Here is an 18,282-nt window from a genome sequence, read left to right as displayed (position 1 = left end):
AATTGTTAAATTCATCTAAAGCTTTTCATTTTTGTGTTTCTGGCACCTCCATTTATCTTTAAGTGCTTGCAGACCTGCAGCAAAGAATGGAAGTTCCAGTGTTTTTGTTGAGTGCCCTAGAAGTGGCAGATTACTAAAAATACCTCAGAACCAGCTCACATTTCAAGAGCAGCACGACTTGAGGGAGTGTAGTGAGCTGATTGGGCTGCAGTGTTTTGCTGCTTGCTGGACTGATTAAAACAGGCAGCTCCCTGAGCCGGCACAATTATACCTCTTCATGTGTGCAGCATGAATCTGTACAAAGAACTGTATAGGTACACTGGAGGAAAGCAGTGGGGTGGTTAGAAGGATGCTTAGAGAATCTTGGAGAATAGTCTATATGCTAGTGTCTAGAAATCTAGTCCTTTTTGTTATTTAATTAAAATGGTTTTACATCCAAAGTTTATACCTACATTGTTGAGAGGCAATTATGAGGTTTTTATAATCTCATAGATAGTGCTTTATGTCAGTTAGGATATTTTTCTCTTATGTTAGTGTGTTTGGAAAAAAAGCTTTAAAAACAAGAGAGCTTTGGTGAAACACAGTATAGGTGGTGCTATACTTGCTAACACATGTAGAGGTAAACAAGATTGACCCCCCACCCCTCTTTCAGTTAGAGTCTTATATATCACTAGCATGCGGTTGTGCAATATTTTTGGACGGAAAAGTGTGAAAATATCATACCTAAGATGTGTCATAGAATATTGTCTGATAACGGACAACTTTCTCCATTTGCACATGGCTCTAGTCAGTTGATACTGCCTTGTTATGAGGCTTGGATAAGTGATTAGGTTTGCCACTACAGTTGTATTTCCATGCAGTTGGCAAGTTTGGAGAATAAAACTAACGTTGAGTTTTCTTTGAGAAGCATTTGCTATGTTTTCTGCCTTTCTAAAGAGATGCTACTTACATCATTGTCTTATCCTTAATTTAAATACAGCAAGAAAAGGAAGAACAACATCAGCTGGCAGTCACTGCCTTCCTTAAAAATTCAAGGAAGGAGCACCAGCGTATTCTTGCACGTCGCCAAACTATAGAGGAAAGAAAAGAACGTCTTGAAAGCTTAAACATTCAGCGTGAAAAAGAAGAGCTAGAACAACGTGAAGCAGAATTACAAAAAGTCCGGAAAGCGGAAGAAGAGAGATTGCGCCAGGAGGCAAAGGAAAGAGAGAAGGAGCGTATCCTGCAAGAGCATGAACAAATCAAAAAGAAGACCGTTCGTGAGCGCTTGGAGCAGATTAAGAAGACTGAACTGGGAGCCAAAGCATTTAAAGATATTGATATTGAGGTAGGCAACTTATTTTTGAAGTTTTGAGTTATTTTTTTATGCCTTTGGTATTACATTGCTAGGCTGCCTGAATTTCATGTTCTTTACTCGTCTTATAAACAGCCTCTCTTAAAAATGAGACAGTTTGACACTTAAATATTTAATTTGCTCAACAGTATAAGTAAACTTTAATTCTGAGTTTGGATAGGATCTTTTTTACCTGCAGGAATTAAGTCCAGCTGTTTGGTGTCGTTCCCCACCCCCGCCTTTCTTGTTGCTTTAACAGTATCTGAAATACAAAATAGACCTGCAAATCCAATTTTTTAGTACCTGGACCGTGACTCAATTGAAAATCAACATACGAATGCTTTAAAGAGTTTTTTAAAAATAAAATACAAGTTACCCAGAAAAAAGGAAAAGAAATTGAGAATGTTTCTGAAGCAAATTAATTTAAAAGTTAACGGGAAAACTGCAAAGAAGCTTAAATAAATCAATAAACAAATCACATTTGTAGTAGAAAAAATGTTTGCTTTTTTTGGTATTGATAACTCTACTTGGTTGTAGGATCTTGAAGAATTGGATCCTGACTTCATTATGGCTAAACAAGTTGAACAGCTTGAAAAAGAAAAGAAAGAACTTCAGGAACGTCTGAAGAATCAGGAGAAAAAGGTACAAAGTAGGAAGGGTACAAAACCATGTCTATACAATGCTTTAGTTAGTGATTGTGAATTCCTATATACGTATATAATATTGATGTTGAAAATGTCATTGTATGAAACTAAAAAAAGGTAAATGGGTCACAATCCAACTGAGATTCTAGTATCAGTGCACAAATCTGTTCTAATTAATGGAGTTGATTTGAAAATGGATCCTTAAGGTTTGTGAACTGAGTCTTAGTTTGAAAGACTTGTAATTGGAAAATGTTCAGAGAAGATTAAATGTTCACAGAGGTGAGGCCATTACAGAGAAGCTAAATTTAATTAGTTGTATGAGTCCTCACTGAAACAGGAAATTCCACTGTTAGAGCCCTTCTAGGTGGCAGAATAGGATCTGCCTGAAACTTGGGTGACTATAAAAGTGTGAGGAACATGTTGTCATAGTAAATAGAAATATAGATAGAAATATATAACCTGGGCAAAGTGAAACTCACCTAGGACTTCCGACAGTACTCAAGAATGAAACAGAGGTTATGTGATTCGGTTGGCAATTCAAGTCAGTTAAAACTGACTGGATAGTAGAAATTGGCAAGTTACATGAAAAGGTTTCAGTGAGGATCTTTTATGCTGCAGGTTTCTAAGCCTGATGCTCATACTGGGCAAAGTAGCAGAAAATAAAACAGTAGAATTAGTAGTCACCTGTGTAAATATGATCTACCCAGAGAGGTCAGCACAACTTCTATAGAAGAATTGTAAGCTGGGGCTTCCTCTTGGAGTTGTCTGAAGCTGTCAAAACAAACATATGAGTAAGGGTGGTCTGGTTGTTGTAACTAAGTTGGATTTTCCAAAAAGCTTTTTACAGAAAGTTCTTCACCAAAGAAAACTTAGCTGTGGGGTAAAAGGAAGTGTCTTTGAATGAAGTTCAGTTTACATAGATAGAAAATACTTTGTGTAGCGAAAGCAGGAAAAAAAAAATCCCCCAATCTTTAGCTTTACATATTAAATGATGGGCTCCAAACTGAACATTATTAGTCAGCAATGAGAACTTGGTGGTTCTGCATCTTGAGCACTGTGTACAGTCTAGTCTCTCATCTCCAAAAGGATGCGGTTGAACTGGGAGTTTGAGAGGAGGTCAACAAGAATGATGTGGATTGGCTTCTCTGTGAGCAATGTTTATGTGAATTAGTACCCCTATGTCCAAAAGACTTATGGAGAGAGGATGTGCTAGGGGTCGGTAAGACTCTACCTGTTGTAACAGCTGATGATGGGGAGCGGTTGTTCTTGGACTGCAAGGGATGGTGAACTAGGCAACGTCAAATGAAGCTAGTAGGAGCCCTATTCAGAGCCGTAGACACACAGGAGCTCTTTCCAAACTACGTTGTTGTATAAGAAAAACTTCTTTGAGTTCAAAAGGACAAGAGAAGTCCACCAATGCTTACTAAATACAAAAAAAACTTCCAACACCGGAAATGCCAGGAGCTGAAAATTGATGCTGAGAGAGTACTGTATATATGCCTGCCTCTATTCTTGCATCCTTGCCTGGGCGTCCACTTAGTTGCCAGTGGTAGAGGCAGGTTCTTGGTTAGGTGGACCTTTGATGTGGTCCAACGTGGTTGTTCTTATGTAACAATAATATATCAGATCTATTGGACAAGTCTCCGGGTATCGGGGTTTTCTTTGGGGGATGCTGAAGACTGAGTCTTCCAGATTTGGTCTTTGCATTGACATGCTCAAGTTATGTTATCTTTGTTTAGATTGACTATTTCGAAAGAGCGAAGCGCTTAGAAGAAATTCCTCTAATAAAGACTGCATACGAGGAGCAAAGAGTGCATGATATGGAGCTGTGGGAGCAACAGGAAGAAGAAAGGGTAAGGATTTTTTGCTAATGGATTTTATCATCTGAACAATGAATGAAAAGTAGTGGGTTTGCACTGTCTTTTTTCCCCAGCTCAATCCAGGAAAAGAAGGGAAAAAGTTGATATGACGAATGAAGTGTTAGCTTTGCAATTTCATTGTGCTAGTGGACAGCAGTATCTTCGGTCTAGGATCTGAAAGAGGAAAAGATAATTCTCTTTCGAGTGGCTGAGGTAGATTGAATGCAAATATACAGTAAGATTTTACTTTGTAATACATTTTCTATTATCTATTTTTAGATCACCACTTTGCAGTTGGAGCGCGAGAAGGCCCTTGAGCATAAGAACAGACTCTCAAGGATGTTGGAGGATAGAGATTTATTTGAAGCCAGGCTCAAAGCATCACGACGAACAGTTTATGAGGTACGCAAGATACGGTATTGTAATAAAATATTCCCCTAAAGTGAGGAACTAAACTTGCGACCCAGTGATTCCTCATGAAATCTAGGAACAAATTAGTTTCTAGAATGGCTCAGAGTTGTGGAATTATTTTCTGCTTTGACTAAAAAAAATTTAAAATAAAATATTCTTGCACCCATCCCTAGATATTATCACTTACTATTTTTGACAACTTCTGTAATAGCTTATATGGAAAATTAAAGATAGGTAAACTATTTATTTCAATGCAGCTGTTAGTAAGAGATCATTGAGTAGCGTGTGAGCAGCCAGCTGTATCTGTACAAGTACTTCGACTTACTGTGGTGATGGAATAATACTGAAGCCGAGAAATAGACAGAAATACTTGTCTACTGTTTTTCTTAATCTTTTTGTTTGAATCTGGAAATTACTTTGATAGTCTGAGTATTTGGAACTTCACGTTATATGTTTGCAAAATCTAATAACAAATTAGACCATGAGGGCAGGGGAAGAACTGTGCCTTTGTTTCTTGCTCCACATTTTTAAAATTCTGCATTTGGTGAGGCTGTTTATAGCTTTGATTATTTGGCTATGTTGCAGTAAGAACTGATTTAAAAAAAAAAAGGCAAAAGAGGTATTATGTTAAATTGAGTAACTGCATATCATTCTTTGCAACAACATAGGTAATTTTAGGTAATGTAGTTTAGGTAAATTATTATTCAGGTAATTGGTTTCCTGAAAAAGCAGATGAAGGACTAAAATTTTGCGTTCTGATTGTCTTTCTTCTAAGTAGGAGTATATTCCCTCATGTGAAATTTATTGCGGAAAAGGCTGAAATGGCAAACAGGTAGTTGTTTTTCAGTGGAGCAAAGTTAATATGTTGCAGTTGGCTTGTGTTGCTGTGCAGCTTTATTTAGCTTTATTTTTTTAAGTAGTTCTGGTGTTTTCATGTGTATTCTATGTATTTCAGGATAAACTCAAGCAGTTCCAGGAGCGGTTAGCAGAAGAGAGGCGTAATCGTTTGGAGGAACGCAAGAAACAACGCAAAGAAGAGCGACGCATTACTTATTACAGAGAAAAGGAAGAGGAAGAACAAAGATTACGAGAAGAACAGCTGCTTAAAGGTATAATTGAGAACATGATTATTTTATCCTTTGCATCCTTGACCCATTCCAGATGTCTGCACAGAGGTTTCCCTGTTTCACAATATTGGAGGAAGTCTTTTCACTTTCAGTCAGCGGTGAAGACTGTTTGTTGCTATTAGACAATTTACATTTTACCTAATGCACCTTCTGAATGCTTACGTGTACAGCATAGAGATGAAGATAAAGCTTCATAGGAGGAAAGGCAAATGAAAGCAAGTGAAGGTTTACTGCCCTCCCCTTCTCCCACACATGAATAGAGGAGGAGATAAAGTAAGACAGGCTAATGACTAAAATCAAAGTCTCAACTTTTTGTTTAGTTTGAGTTCTGTCCACTTGTTTGTGCACATCTTAAAGAGAACAGAAAGGGAACGTTGGTGTCAGATCAAGAGCTCAAGAGTTGTGACTCACATACCTTTCTTTGTGAATTGATTTGTCTGGTAGCCTGTTTCGAGGCTTGAGAAGAGATGATAGGCATCTTGTAAGGTCACTTTCTGTTCTGCTTGTCACTTGGTGGATGAAGATTTTGTGTATCGGAGTTCATAATCACATCATATTTAAAACCCAAACATACAAAACCCAAGCAGTCCTGAATATCAGATTTCTGACACAGATAGCTGATCTTTTGGTTTGACCTTTTGTAAGGAAGGGATCCTCTACTATGCTGAGGTAGTTACCGATATTTTAGCTGACACATTTGTGGTCTGTACATTGAATTAATATGCAAGTATTGGAACATTTTCTTTCCTTTCTTGCTAGCTGTTATTCAAAATGTCACATTAATGGATATTTCAGAGTTGCTTTTCCTATTGCTTTTGAGTTGGGATATGCTTCCAGAAAACAGATTCTATGGTTAGTTAAATGCATCCTGTGAAATGTTTGGATATTTTTTTTTTTAATAAGGAGTCAAAGGGGAGAGATTGTATTTTGTTACCCTTTTGTGGATACAGCAAAGCAACGGAATTTATATTGGTAATACCTTTGTTTATGTTTGCAACTCTAGAGCGTGAGGAAAAGGAGCGCATTGAGCGTGAGAAACGTGAGCAGGAACAGCGTGAATACCAGGAGCGTGTCAAAAAACTAGAAGAACTGGAGAAGAAAAAACGTCAAAGAGAAATGGAGATAGAAGAAAGAGAGCGTCGTCGAGAAGAAGAAAGGAGAGGTCTGGATGACCCATTTTCAAGAAAGGTAGGTAATATTTCTAGGTTGGTTTTCTTTTTGACTGCTTCTTCTGTAGATTATTTGGAAGAAAATGGTAGCATTGAAAATCGTAGGTTGTTTTTTTTTTTTCTTTTTTTAAGTTGTGACATAAATGGCTAATTTAGTAGTTAAGTCATTGTCACTTAGTTTCAGCTCACTATCAGGATCTGGAATCTGTAGTTTAGTAATAAAGTGAAACAAAGAAACTACTAAGATCTCCAAGCTGTTTAAAAACTAAACAAGTAAAAACTAAAAAGAATATTGAATAAAATTTGCTTTAACACGAAACAAGAGAAGCTATATTGGAAGCAAATGTAGTGACTCATACCAAAGTCAGGAATTAGAGTAGATATTGAAGGAAAATCCCGGACTAAACATAAAAGCATAGTTCTATAAGAAATACGCAATAACATAAAACATAAAAACAAGGGGTGTGTGCAACTTCCTGTTTACAAATATAAGTATTGGGGAAAATCATTGTCCTAATCCAACAGGAAACAAAGTGAAAGGTATTTGCAAATAAATGTTTAATGATTCAAAAGAATGTAACTGAGTAGCACAAACCTATGCTCACACTTTTTCAGAACTTATCAATAAGAGAGAAGAGTTTTAAATGTCATCCACCGTAGCCATTGTCTTTATTCATTGCAGACTTCATTGAGTAACACTATGAAGATAAACAATCGGAGCTTGTATAAACAGTTTTGATAGTCTGTCAGGAAAATGATCATCATCGGTATTTTTTACATAAGAGGTGATCCTTCCTAGCCGTGGGCACCTGATTATATGGAGAAGCTGACTCAGGCTCTGAGAGATCTGTACCACTTGAAAAATGACATTTGCAGTTTGGGGATTCTTTCTTTGCTCCCCCTTGTTTGTTGGGGTCATTTCAAAAGCATTAAAGTAGACGCTTGTGGAGTAGTGGATATACAAGATCTTGCACAGCCTGTATATTTCCCCGTATTGAAGTGCAGACTTTGACAAATAAAAACACTTTTCAAGGAGCAGTTTAGAACCGGAATACCGTTTTATAAAGAGGTTGTGTGATTATGTGAAATCAGGTACTTTATAAGGTTTACCTAATTTGCGTCTTGTGGTGGAATAAAGGAATAAACAACCGTGTTAGAAATAGTTCAAATGTTTGTCTTTGTCCAGCAATGGGGAGAGACATTTTACTTTTATTAAAAAAAAATAAATATTATTGCTCTGCCCTGCATCCAAGCAACCTGTGTGAATCACAAATATCTCACCTGTTCTGTGCGTTGAGGTCCCCAGAACAAAATGGTCTCTGCTACAGAGAGCTTTCAGTTTATTCGGTTACATTTTCTGATCTGATTAGAAAGCACAAAAACTGAGTTTTTTAATTCATTCCTATTGTCGTTAAGCAGCAGGAAAGTGAAACTATTAGAACTTTTTTTTTATGTTAACAGGTGGTAGCTATGGCTCAGTGTAGCTATTGTTCATACACTTGTTCATAAACTTTTTAGTGGACTTGCATATATCCTACCCTACTAGTAAAGTACGTGGCACGAAGGGAACCATATTGTTTTTTTTAAACTCTGCCAGAAGCAATAAAGTTAGTTAGTTAAAACCATACTTAAGTTATTTAAATTCCTGATAGTTCAGTATTCTCTACAGTGTAACAAATGAGTTTTTAATGACATAGTATGCTCTGAAAAGAGTTGAAAATCTTCATTTTAAAGTATTCAGAAAGAATGTTCCTAATTTCTTTTGACATACAGGAATCTCGTTGGGGTGATAGGGAGTCTGAAAGCTCCTGGAGAAGAGGTGGTGAGACAGAATCTGAATGGCGACGAGCACCAGTGGAAAGGTAATCATTGACCTACTGAGCACCAGTTGTATTGTGCTTAAAAAGTGTAGGATCCCTTTTTATTGCTACTGCTAAAGCTGCACTGAATGATATCTCATGCCTTTACATCTCTGAAAGTTACCTTCTATTAAAAAATTGCTTTGTAAGGATCTCAGAATGAGAGAGAAGTTTTATTTTGGAACTACATTCAGATAGCGTTCCTGTTTTGTTTAGCCTGGATATGTGAAAGCTACCAGACACCTGTATAGGATAAACAAGTTCCTTACTTGGTTTCTTTTTTAAATTAAAAATTTCTGTCCTACTCAAACATTGGTGTCAGTTGTATAAGTACAGAATGGGGGAGGATGACAATCAAATGCAGGGTTCCTAGATGAGGTAACTCTTGAGATTTTTCATTTAAAAAACTGACAGTAATATATAGGAAGATTAAAGTCAAAACTCAGAGTCTTAAACTCTTCAAGGTCCAGAGTGGGTCACAGAGCAGAAAACATGTGCCATAAACTAAAACAGAGTTCTGACAGACTGTAGTGAACAGTGAAGGAAGGATTTCTGAAGGAAGAGTATTCTGAAGGTACTTCGCAATTTTATTATTTTTTTTTAAAGGGCAGCTTGTTCACATCTATATATTTCAGGGGTTTTGGATATGTTCATTAATAACAAAATTTTAGTTTCTACAGTTATAGAAAATAAGATCTTTAACATCTGTCCATCCCTCTGCTCCATAACAGGATGAGCTGTATCTAAAATATTTCTGATAGTGCACGTCTAGCTGTTCTTAAAAGCCTGTGCTGATGGAGATGCCACTACTTGTTCCAGTTGGCAATACGTTCTATTGCTTAATTAGCCTTCCAGGTAGATAGATTTTTATAAATGTCTAACCTTAATTTCCAGTGCAGCAATTTAAATCCATTACAGCTTACTCTGACTCCAGTGGAAGCAAATTAATTTAATATTTTTTTCTCTAGTAATTTCTTCTAACATATTTGAAGAGTATGATCTTTTGATAAACAAAATAGTCTTTCAGTCTTTCCTTAAAAGCTGCATTGCCATTCTTGGTGGTGATCCACTTTTTTGTGAACTGCAAAATCAAAAATTGGCTGAAACTCCCGGGTGAAGCCTTTAACTATTAACATATTGCAGGAGTGTTTAATGTGCTTCAATGGGATATTTTTTTTCCACAACAGAATGATACAGATGTCCCATATTCATTTTGAATCACTATAGCATAGAGTTTTTATGAATAAGTGTTGTCTTAGTCGTTTCTCATTCAACTTTTGTAGAAACTGAGCCAAGTGACTACTGAGGAGTTAAAATTGGGCATCTGTCCTGGTTTGAGGTAGAACAGAACCAATTTTCTTTTCAGTAATTTTACTTGTCAGGACAGCATCCTTTGGATTATTATATAGCATGTTTGGTAAAACTTCCGTTCTGTCTTTTAGTAAAAGGAATATACTGAGGAATACTAAAAGGAAATATTGATAGCAGTCAAAATTAATATTTCTGTGGAATTTTAAGTAAAGCAGTGTTTCAGTTACTTTCTTTTTGCTGAACTTAAGAAATAACAAAGTAAAAATGACGATGCTCAAACATAATTGCAGAAGAAGTGTAATTCTGCGTTCTTTAGTACCCCCTAGTCTGCCTTCAGTTGGTTTTTAACCCTAAAGGGAAAATGTGTTGGATACAAATGTGTTGAACTAGACACTTGCTCATTGAAACAATGAAATGACAAGCAATATAAACCTCTGGTATTCATTAAAAGTGACAGGGCAGTGCTGCAGGCTGTCGTACTTAGCACAGCTCATTAGAGTTATTACTGCCACAGAGTGCTGTCCCAAAGGATCAAGAAATGCTTGCGTGCTTCTGGTCAAGAAATATTAAAAAGGCAAAGTGTATAGAAAAGGGGAGTTGACCTCTATTTTACGTCTCTGTTGTTTGTGTCTGAGTTAAAAGATGAGGAAAAAAAAAAGTTATAAACCTGTAACAGTGGTAGACACTGTAGTGTGAACTTTGCCAGTAAATTTCTGCTTTATTTGGTAAAGCAATCTGCATGCTTTCAGCTCTTGGAGATCTGTGCGTAGGGTTTTTAGAGGGCATTGAAAAATGGATTATATAATAGAAACTGGGTTGCATTACTACCAGTGACTGCCATTTGCTAGTATTCTTAATATTCCTGCATTCCTCTGTTCTTACTCAATTGTCAGATGCTATTTGACTCTTAATTTCAATAAACTTTTAACACGGGAGTTAGAATTTCTACAAGGGAAAGGACAAAAGCTGAAATATGAGCGCTGAAGTTGTCAAATGAGAAAAAAATGTAAAAAAGAGGCATAATTTCACCTGCGAGTAATAGTTTAAAAATAGATTTAAAAATCCTAAAACCCTGAAACACTACCTAAGTATGAATGAATGAAATACTTGCTCATTTGATGAACTTCATAAGCATTTCTCTCTACATGTCTGTTACGTCAAAACAGTCAGATTTTTCAAAGGAGAAGATTATCCAATTTGAGTCTAAATGAAAGTTAACAGTCTCCATGTCTTGTTTTTATCTCACAGCTCAATGGTAATTACATTCTCCCATATTATTCTAAAACTTGGAAATATGCTGCTCACAATTCCTCGAAATTCTTGCAATGCAGAGTTGTCAGAAACTGTTGCCTCTTTGTTCTCACCTCTTGGAGTCCTACATCTGTTGTTTTGTAGCAAGTTGTCGTTGTTCTTTTGTTTACATTTCAGTAGCATAGTGGATTTCTAAACTGGTGGGGGATTTTTGTTTGGTTTGTTGTTTGGTTTTTTTGTTGTTTGGGGTTTTTTTTTTGTTTTTTTGTTTTTTTTATCCATGAGATTGAACTCCAGTGCAGTTGCCCTTCTCTTGCCAAGATGCAGGTACCAGTACGTCTCTGCGATGTACTTTTGCTTGTTTCTTTTTAATGCTGAGGAACTAGCTTAGGAAGGTTAATTTCCTGAACAAAGAAATTAACCTGGTGGCAAAGCCAAGGTTTATGGTCTAAAAATATGTGTAAAATCCTGTAGACATTAAATTACATGGTGTGTCCAGAGAAGTGACAGGAGTGGAAGGCTCTAACCTTTGCATAGTAGTGTCTGATCTTTTCAGTGTTACAAATCCAGACTTATTTCAAAGATGAACTGATGGCTCAATAGCCCAGGGAAAATTCTCACCAATTCTTTACTTCCCACATCCATCTTAGTAAGGAAAGTCCAAGCAAGCACTGACGGCCCGTCAGAGCCCAGTGCACCCTGCTTGCCCTCAGGGAGTAGCAGTGGATTGAGTCATGAGTTTACTACGTTGTCCTGCTGTGTCCAGTTGCGGATGGATGTCAGTGAAAGTATTGCCAATCTGTTGGGCTGAAACTGCCAAAGCGTATGAAAACAGGGATTGGCCTGTAGGATTGGCATGTGCCTGAAGAAGGGGGATACCTATTTGATGGTTGTGGGATGTTTTTTAATACTGGTTCTTTGAGACCTAGCTCAAGTTTGTCAGATGGGGCTTGGTGTAGAACCTCTCCTCTGTTGCATTGCAGCAGATAACTAACAAGGGACTTAGTTACCCCCTTCGAACTATAGTTTTTAAGGAGATAAAGTGTTCAGTCTTTACGGAAGCTGTAGGGCTGGTGACATACCAATTTTCCGTAGCAATGAAGGCAATTAGAATGTGTGCATTTGAGAGCCACAAGCTCTGTAAAATGTGTTTGCAACAACGCATCAAGTGGATACATTCAGAAGTGGCCTTGAGGGGTTTGATACTGTTGATCTGATATGTAAAGCTTTCCTGGATGTTAGCTTCTACTTTTTGCTCATTCCTTGTGGTTTTATAGAGATTGGCGTCGAGGAGAAGCAAGAGATGATGAAAGACCTTTCCGACGAGGAGATGATTTGCCCCGGCGAGGGGATGATTTACCCCGGCGAGGGGATGATCTGCCCCGACGAGGGGACGATCTGCCGCGACGTGGTGCTGCAGAAGAAAAGGAACGTCCTTCTGTGGAATCAACAGAGGACAGGCCGCCTAGGCGTGAAGGAGATGAGGACAGGCCGCCTAGGCGTGAAGGGGACGAGGACAGGCCGCCCAGACGTGGATTGGATGATGACCGGCCGCCCAGGCGTGGTTTGGATGATGACAGAGGGAGCTGGCGGGCTGCAGATGACGACAGGGGTCCCAGGCGTGGAATGGATGACGACAGGCCACCCAGACGTGCGTTGGATGACGACAGGCCACCCAGACGTGTGTTGGATGATGACAGGCCACCCAGGCGCGGCTTGGACGATGACAGAGGCAGTTGGCGTGCAGCAGATGACGACAGGGGTCCCAGGCGTGGAATGGACGACGACAGGCCACCCAGACGTGCGTTGGACGACGACAGGCCACCCAGACGTGCATTGGACGACGACAGGCCGCCCAGACGTGCATTGGACGACGACAGGCCGCCCAGACGGGCTTTGGATGATGACAGGCCACCCAGGCGTGGGTTGGATGATGACCGGGGCAGCTGGCGTGCCGCAGATGACGACAGAGGTCCCAGGCGTGGGATGGATGACGACAGAGGTCCCAGGCGCGGGATGGATGATGACAGGATGTCAAGGCGTGATGATGACAGGGGACCATGGCGTAGTGCAGATGATGACAGGCTCTCCAGACGAGATGATGACAGGGGTCCGTGGCGTAGCAGTGACGATTCAAGGCCAGGTCCTTGGAGACCATTTGGTAAACCAGGTAAAATATAATAACATAATAATCTAACCTCCAGAGCGTGTGTTAACCTAGTACATAACAGATGTAACGGTGCTAGAGATGGGAGAATCAACTCTGAAAACATCTGGATTAATTTGGCTAATGTGGACACTCTTCTACGTAGTAAAATTAAACCTTTTAATTTGGTTCAGCTAAAAAAAAAATTAAAAATGCAGCAGTGTCTATTGCTTGCCTGGAAGATACCTAAAGGTCACATAGTAATGCTGTTAATTTACCTATGTGCTGAAACAAAACAGACAAGTCGAATGCTCTGATGGAGAGAAACATCCTCACTAGATTAGCACACCTTGGTCTTGTTCCCTGCCCCCTCAATATGTCTGAAATGGACCTCCTTCAAAGGAGGATTTTGGCACATCATTCAAGTGGGTCAGTTTTGATAAGCTTTTTTTTATGCGATACAGCTGTTATATATATATATATATATGGTATATAAGATACACCTGTTTTTACCGTTCCTCTTTTGCTTTTGTGTCTGCCTTTCTTGAAAATCCTGCTTTGAGCAGGAACTTGGACAGATAACCTTCTGAGGTCTCTTAAAATTGGAATTACCCTATTCTTGTATAGTTTGTTTCTAATCTTAAGTCCTGTTGATGGTCACTACTACAACTGTTTCTGATTCTTTTCGGAACTGTTGAAAGCACTTAAATGTTAGATATGATTTTGATTTCCTGTTCTTTTTACTGAGATTTATGTGCCACATCAACTTGATAAAGTAGGCACCAATTCTGTAATCCAAGCCTGTAGCAAAGTTGTCATAAATCTTGATACTTGCACTCCAATAAGGTTTCAGCTTTTTCCTATGTAAAGAAAAAGTGGGCTGCATAATAAAGAACTCCCATCCATAAATAACTGAACAATACTGCAGGATGCACTGTGAATGACAGTTGTATTTTAAAGTAGTGATTTAAAAAGCAGTACGTTCATAGAAATTTGCCTAAAGCTTCCTCGCTTGTAGATTTTCACAGAGGAGTCTGCTGTCTGAGCTACCCCCTTCACCTTTTCCTGCACTTGTTTTGCACAAGACTTCGAGGAGTTCATGGTTTCTGACTGAAAACTGCAGGGTATAATCAGCTCGGCTGAGTGCCACAGGCAGGCAGTCCCCATATATGAGATGTATGTTACTATCTTCATATTACGCAGTTTCTACAGCGTTTTGTCTATGGCTCCCACTCAGTGTGCACTTTTTACAAGCATCTTGAGTTACGGTCCTCAGGGATCAAAACTTGAAGAACCAGTTTCTGTGAGGGAAGTAAAGGATTCTTTGTGGACACAGAGAGATCAGAGGTCAGTCACAAATTCTTTTGACTCTGTTTCTTACTTATAGGGGGATGGAGAGAAAGAGAAAAGGCTCGTGAAGACAGCTGGGGGCCTCCCCGAGACTCCAGGCCTCCAGCAGACCGCGAATGGGATAGAGACAAAGATCGTGATGAAAATGAGAAAGACCGTGAATTTGACAGAGATAGAGATTTTGATCGAGATGATCGTTTCAGGCGTCCCAGGTTTGACTTCTCTGTTTAAATACTTCCTAGAATGTTTCTGGGGTTTTTTAAAAAAAGGGTGCCTTGCTGATAAAGACAGAACGTGACATCGCCTAGTGAAAGGAACAGCGGTTGGTTCGTATGAAGTAAAGCACTTCAAGGCAGCAAATGGGTAGTGGCATTTGGGGGGCTTTTTGGTTTGTTATTTTAAGATGGCATTAACTGTTTACAGAAGAAAGCCGAAAATGCTTTACTGCTTTGAATTTATCTTTTTTTAACCTGTTATCAAGAGAATTTCATGTTAGGCTCCAGAAGAACAGAAAATGTTTGGAAGCATGTCAGTATGTTAAATAGAGACCTGCTGGGCCTGAAAATATCTGTGTTGTGATTTATTGTTGCTTTTTTAAATAGTAAAGGTAAAATCTTAACGTTTAGTCTTTTCTTATGTTTTGAATGGCAAAAGGGATGACGCTGGTTGGAGAAGAGGGCCAGCTGAGGAGACTTCTAGCTGGAGAGATTCAAGTCGTCGTGAAGAATGGGACAGAGGTGGTCGCGACGTGAGAGATCGGCGTGCTGATGACAGAGATCCACCCCCCAGAAGAGGACCACCACTCAGATCTGACCGGGAAGAACGTAGGTTTATTTTAGTGTTCTGTAAGGCTACATTCATTATAGGGCCTTCAAGTTGCTCTTGACAGTGCTAGGATGTGACAAAATGGGAATAAGTTTTATTTTCAGCCACTTAAACTACCTTGGCGTAAACCAAGTAATAGAAAGAAACTTTAGTGTAATTGAGAATTTTCCCTTGAATCTTACCTTTTTTTAGTTGTACTCTTTGCTGTCAGTGGCATTTCACATCAGCAGCAGAAGGATAACATTTTAAGTATGCGGTTTTCATAGTAGGATTATGTTCAGGGTGAATGAAATTCTTGTACTTAAATTAATCAAGGCGTAGATGTCCCAGAAAGTCATTTCTGGCTCATTTCTTAAAACCATTAAAATGTGAGGGAAATGTTTCCAAACAAGGCCTTGTGGGTTTCATGCTATTAATGGTACTGATTTTGATGAATAACCTATTTTAATTACATACCTTACCCTGTTTTAATTATGTACCTTTATTAATCCTTTGCCGTGTTCTAAAAATACAGTCATGGCAAATAGTTTAGCCTGAGATACCACGTCTTCCAGTTCAGAATCCCGTTTGGTCCCTGCCCCGAGTGTGGGGGCTCCCTGAAGACGGGAGTGTGCTGTCGGGGGGTGTCCCCAGAGCAGACTGGAACGGAATGCCTCATACGGGACTTAGTTGGTGGGAACGCTGAGAGCTCTCAATGCGAAGATTTAACATTTTTAATACATGAAGAACTTTTCATGTTTGAGTGTCTGGTTTGGTATCTGACATGGCTTTGTTTGCTCACAGCTGGGGTAGAATTCTTAACGTCCTTTTGGGGGAAATGAACAATTTTTCATGTAGTAAAGGATGGTGAGTGCTGTTACCAGCAGAATCGTGTAATCCAGTGCCATTTGTGCCTCTGATTTCAGTAGGCCGAAGAGTAATCTGCTGTCTTTTCAGACAATGAACACCTAAACGTTTTCCACAAATGTTTTTAAGTTAGGATTTTTCTTTTTTCAGAGTTCAGTCATTTCTGAGGAGACCCTTTTGTGCTTTTAATTCTGATAATAATATAAGAATGTATTTTACATCATAAACCCACGTACATCAATAGAACATTCTTAGTACAGTTACTGTGTTTTAAAGATGACACTTGTTGCTCACAATGGTCCTGACTCTGAGAAGAGGCTTGAGTAGTTCCTGTCCATTACTTCACTATAAAATTAAGCTGTGCGTTTGGCCGTCATCATCGTATTACCTCTTGGCAAGATTGAGAATCAGTAAATCGGACTGTCGGTGCCAGGCGTATGTGTTTAAACTCTTGCAGGCTGCTGGTGGAGCATGACAAAAGTGGTTTTATTGTCTTTCTGTATTTGTAGCAAGCTCATGGCGGCGTGCCGATGATAGGAGAGAAGAACGCGGAGAAGAACGTGAAACAGTTCGGCGATCGGCTCCTGCTCCTGCTGCTTCTCCAGCTTCTGCTCCCCCACCAGCATCAAAAGATCGAGAGAGAGATGGGGAGAAGGAGAAGGGTTCCTGGAAAACAGAAAAGGAGCGTGAGCCCATTCGCCGTACAAAAAATGAGACAGATGAAGAAGGGTGGACCACTGTACGACGTTAAGTGAAAATCACAGAGTTTAACCAATGTTTTAGCTTTGATTTGATTGAATCCACGGATTATATTTGTGCTTATAAACATTCTGAATTGGAATTCTTTAACAAATGTTTTGAGGTAACATGAAAGCATGAGCTTGAATTACTTACTCATATAGATTGATCATGCACAAAACTCACAGCAGAAGGTTGGAAATTGAATGCCAGTTTTTGAAGTTTCAAATGATGCTTATTTCATGGGTCATTTGTTGCTAAAATAAAAAGAAGTGAGCCCAACAGCTGTCTTGAGTAATGCTTATATCTCGCACCGAAACAGGCTGACCTTTTTTATTTTTAGTCTTTCTTAATTTGGAATGGGGTATTATTGTTACAGAACGTGCATTTGAAAACACTTCTGTTCACAGAGTGGAATTACTGAAAAAGCAGAGCTACATCAATTTCCATAATTAGCCAAAAAAAAATAGAAAAATATAAAAGCCCTCTTTTACATAGGTATCTTTGAGGGCAGGCGGTTTCTGAGAGACGTATTTCATCACTATCTAAATTCAGTAAGTTGTTTAAATTTGAATTAAATACAATAAACATTATGAGCACTAGCTACACTGGGATATTTTCTGTAGATTTACTTGAATACGTAACGCCTAGGAGGCCATTTTGCAGTCATTGTTCCAGTAATGTATACAGCTGCGGTGTACCACCACAAAACTTCAAGCTTTTACAACTTAAGTGTTTTGGTAAGCATATGGCTATGTATTTTCTGTTGCCAATATCACAACCGCTTTTTCCATTACTGGATAATTCATGCCTTTCAAGGATTTATAAATATTGTCATATTTAAAATGTGTGGTTTTGGAGAAATTGTTGAATCTTCCCCCAATTCTTTGTCTTCAGGGTCAATTCTTTCCAAAAAAAGTGATTTGTAGTAATGGCTGTGTTGGCTTCAATTTCGGGGTGCGGTAACAACGCTTAACTATCTGGTCATACTGAAGCCAACGCAGAACTTGCTGCTGTGTGTTTCTTCAATGATAAATAAACAACTTAAGGAATTAGCTGCTACGGTGTCGTGACTTTTTAGTAACTTCCCACAATGTAGGCGAATGCAGAGCAGCTGCTGAACGACTCTCTTCTGATACATACCGCTTTCTGTACCAGCTGAAGGAAAATGTGAGGACACCTGGGATGGCTTCTTCCTGAGAACCTGGGTTTAATTTTAACGTGTGAGAACAAAAGCTGTAATACTCCTCTTGGCCTTTTCCTGTCCTCTTTTGAGCTTCCCAGGTCCTATTCACTTCTCAGGAAAAACTTGCTCTTGTACACGTCTGCTGAGGGCCGGATCTTTGTGCCTTTGGAGCCTCTTGGAGTCACTTCATTGCTTGTTGAGTTACAGAATTCCTTGGGAACAGTAGT

At 39.0% G+C, this 18,282-nt stretch overlaps 1 protein-coding gene across 1 annotated transcript in view; it reads left to right on the top strand.

Annotated features, from left to right (window-relative positions):
- EIF3A (eukaryotic translation initiation factor 3 subunit A) overlaps positions 1 to 17,924 on the top strand; it is a 34,651-nt gene extending 16,727 nt beyond the window's left edge. The window contains exons 12-22 of the mRNA XM_054205304.1: positions 980 to 1,327; positions 1,871 to 1,975; positions 3,717 to 3,830; positions 4,116 to 4,238; positions 5,203 to 5,356; positions 6,378 to 6,562; positions 8,317 to 8,405; positions 12,242 to 13,134; positions 14,498 to 14,672; positions 15,115 to 15,284; positions 16,641 to 17,924. Of these exons, the coding sequence (XP_054061279.1) occupies positions 980 to 1,327; positions 1,871 to 1,975; positions 3,717 to 3,830; positions 4,116 to 4,238; positions 5,203 to 5,356; positions 6,378 to 6,562; positions 8,317 to 8,405; positions 12,242 to 13,134; positions 14,498 to 14,672; positions 15,115 to 15,284; positions 16,641 to 16,882 (2,598 nt within the window). The 3' untranslated portion in view covers positions 16,883 to 17,924. The remainder of the gene's footprint in view (positions 1 to 979; positions 1,328 to 1,870; positions 1,976 to 3,716; positions 3,831 to 4,115; positions 4,239 to 5,202; positions 5,357 to 6,377; positions 6,563 to 8,316; positions 8,406 to 12,241; positions 13,135 to 14,497; positions 14,673 to 15,114; positions 15,285 to 16,640) is intronic.
- Positions 17,925 to 18,282: the final 358 nt, after the last annotated feature.

Source organism: Rissa tridactyla, chromosome 6, assembly GCF_028500815.1.
Source record: "Rissa tridactyla isolate bRisTri1 chromosome 6, bRisTri1.patW.cur.20221130, whole genome shotgun sequence".
Taxonomy (NCBI): domain Eukaryota; kingdom Metazoa; phylum Chordata; class Aves; order Charadriiformes; family Laridae; genus Rissa; species Rissa tridactyla.
Note: the sequence above shows the minus strand (reverse complement) of the source record. Positions and strands in the feature narration are given on the sequence as shown.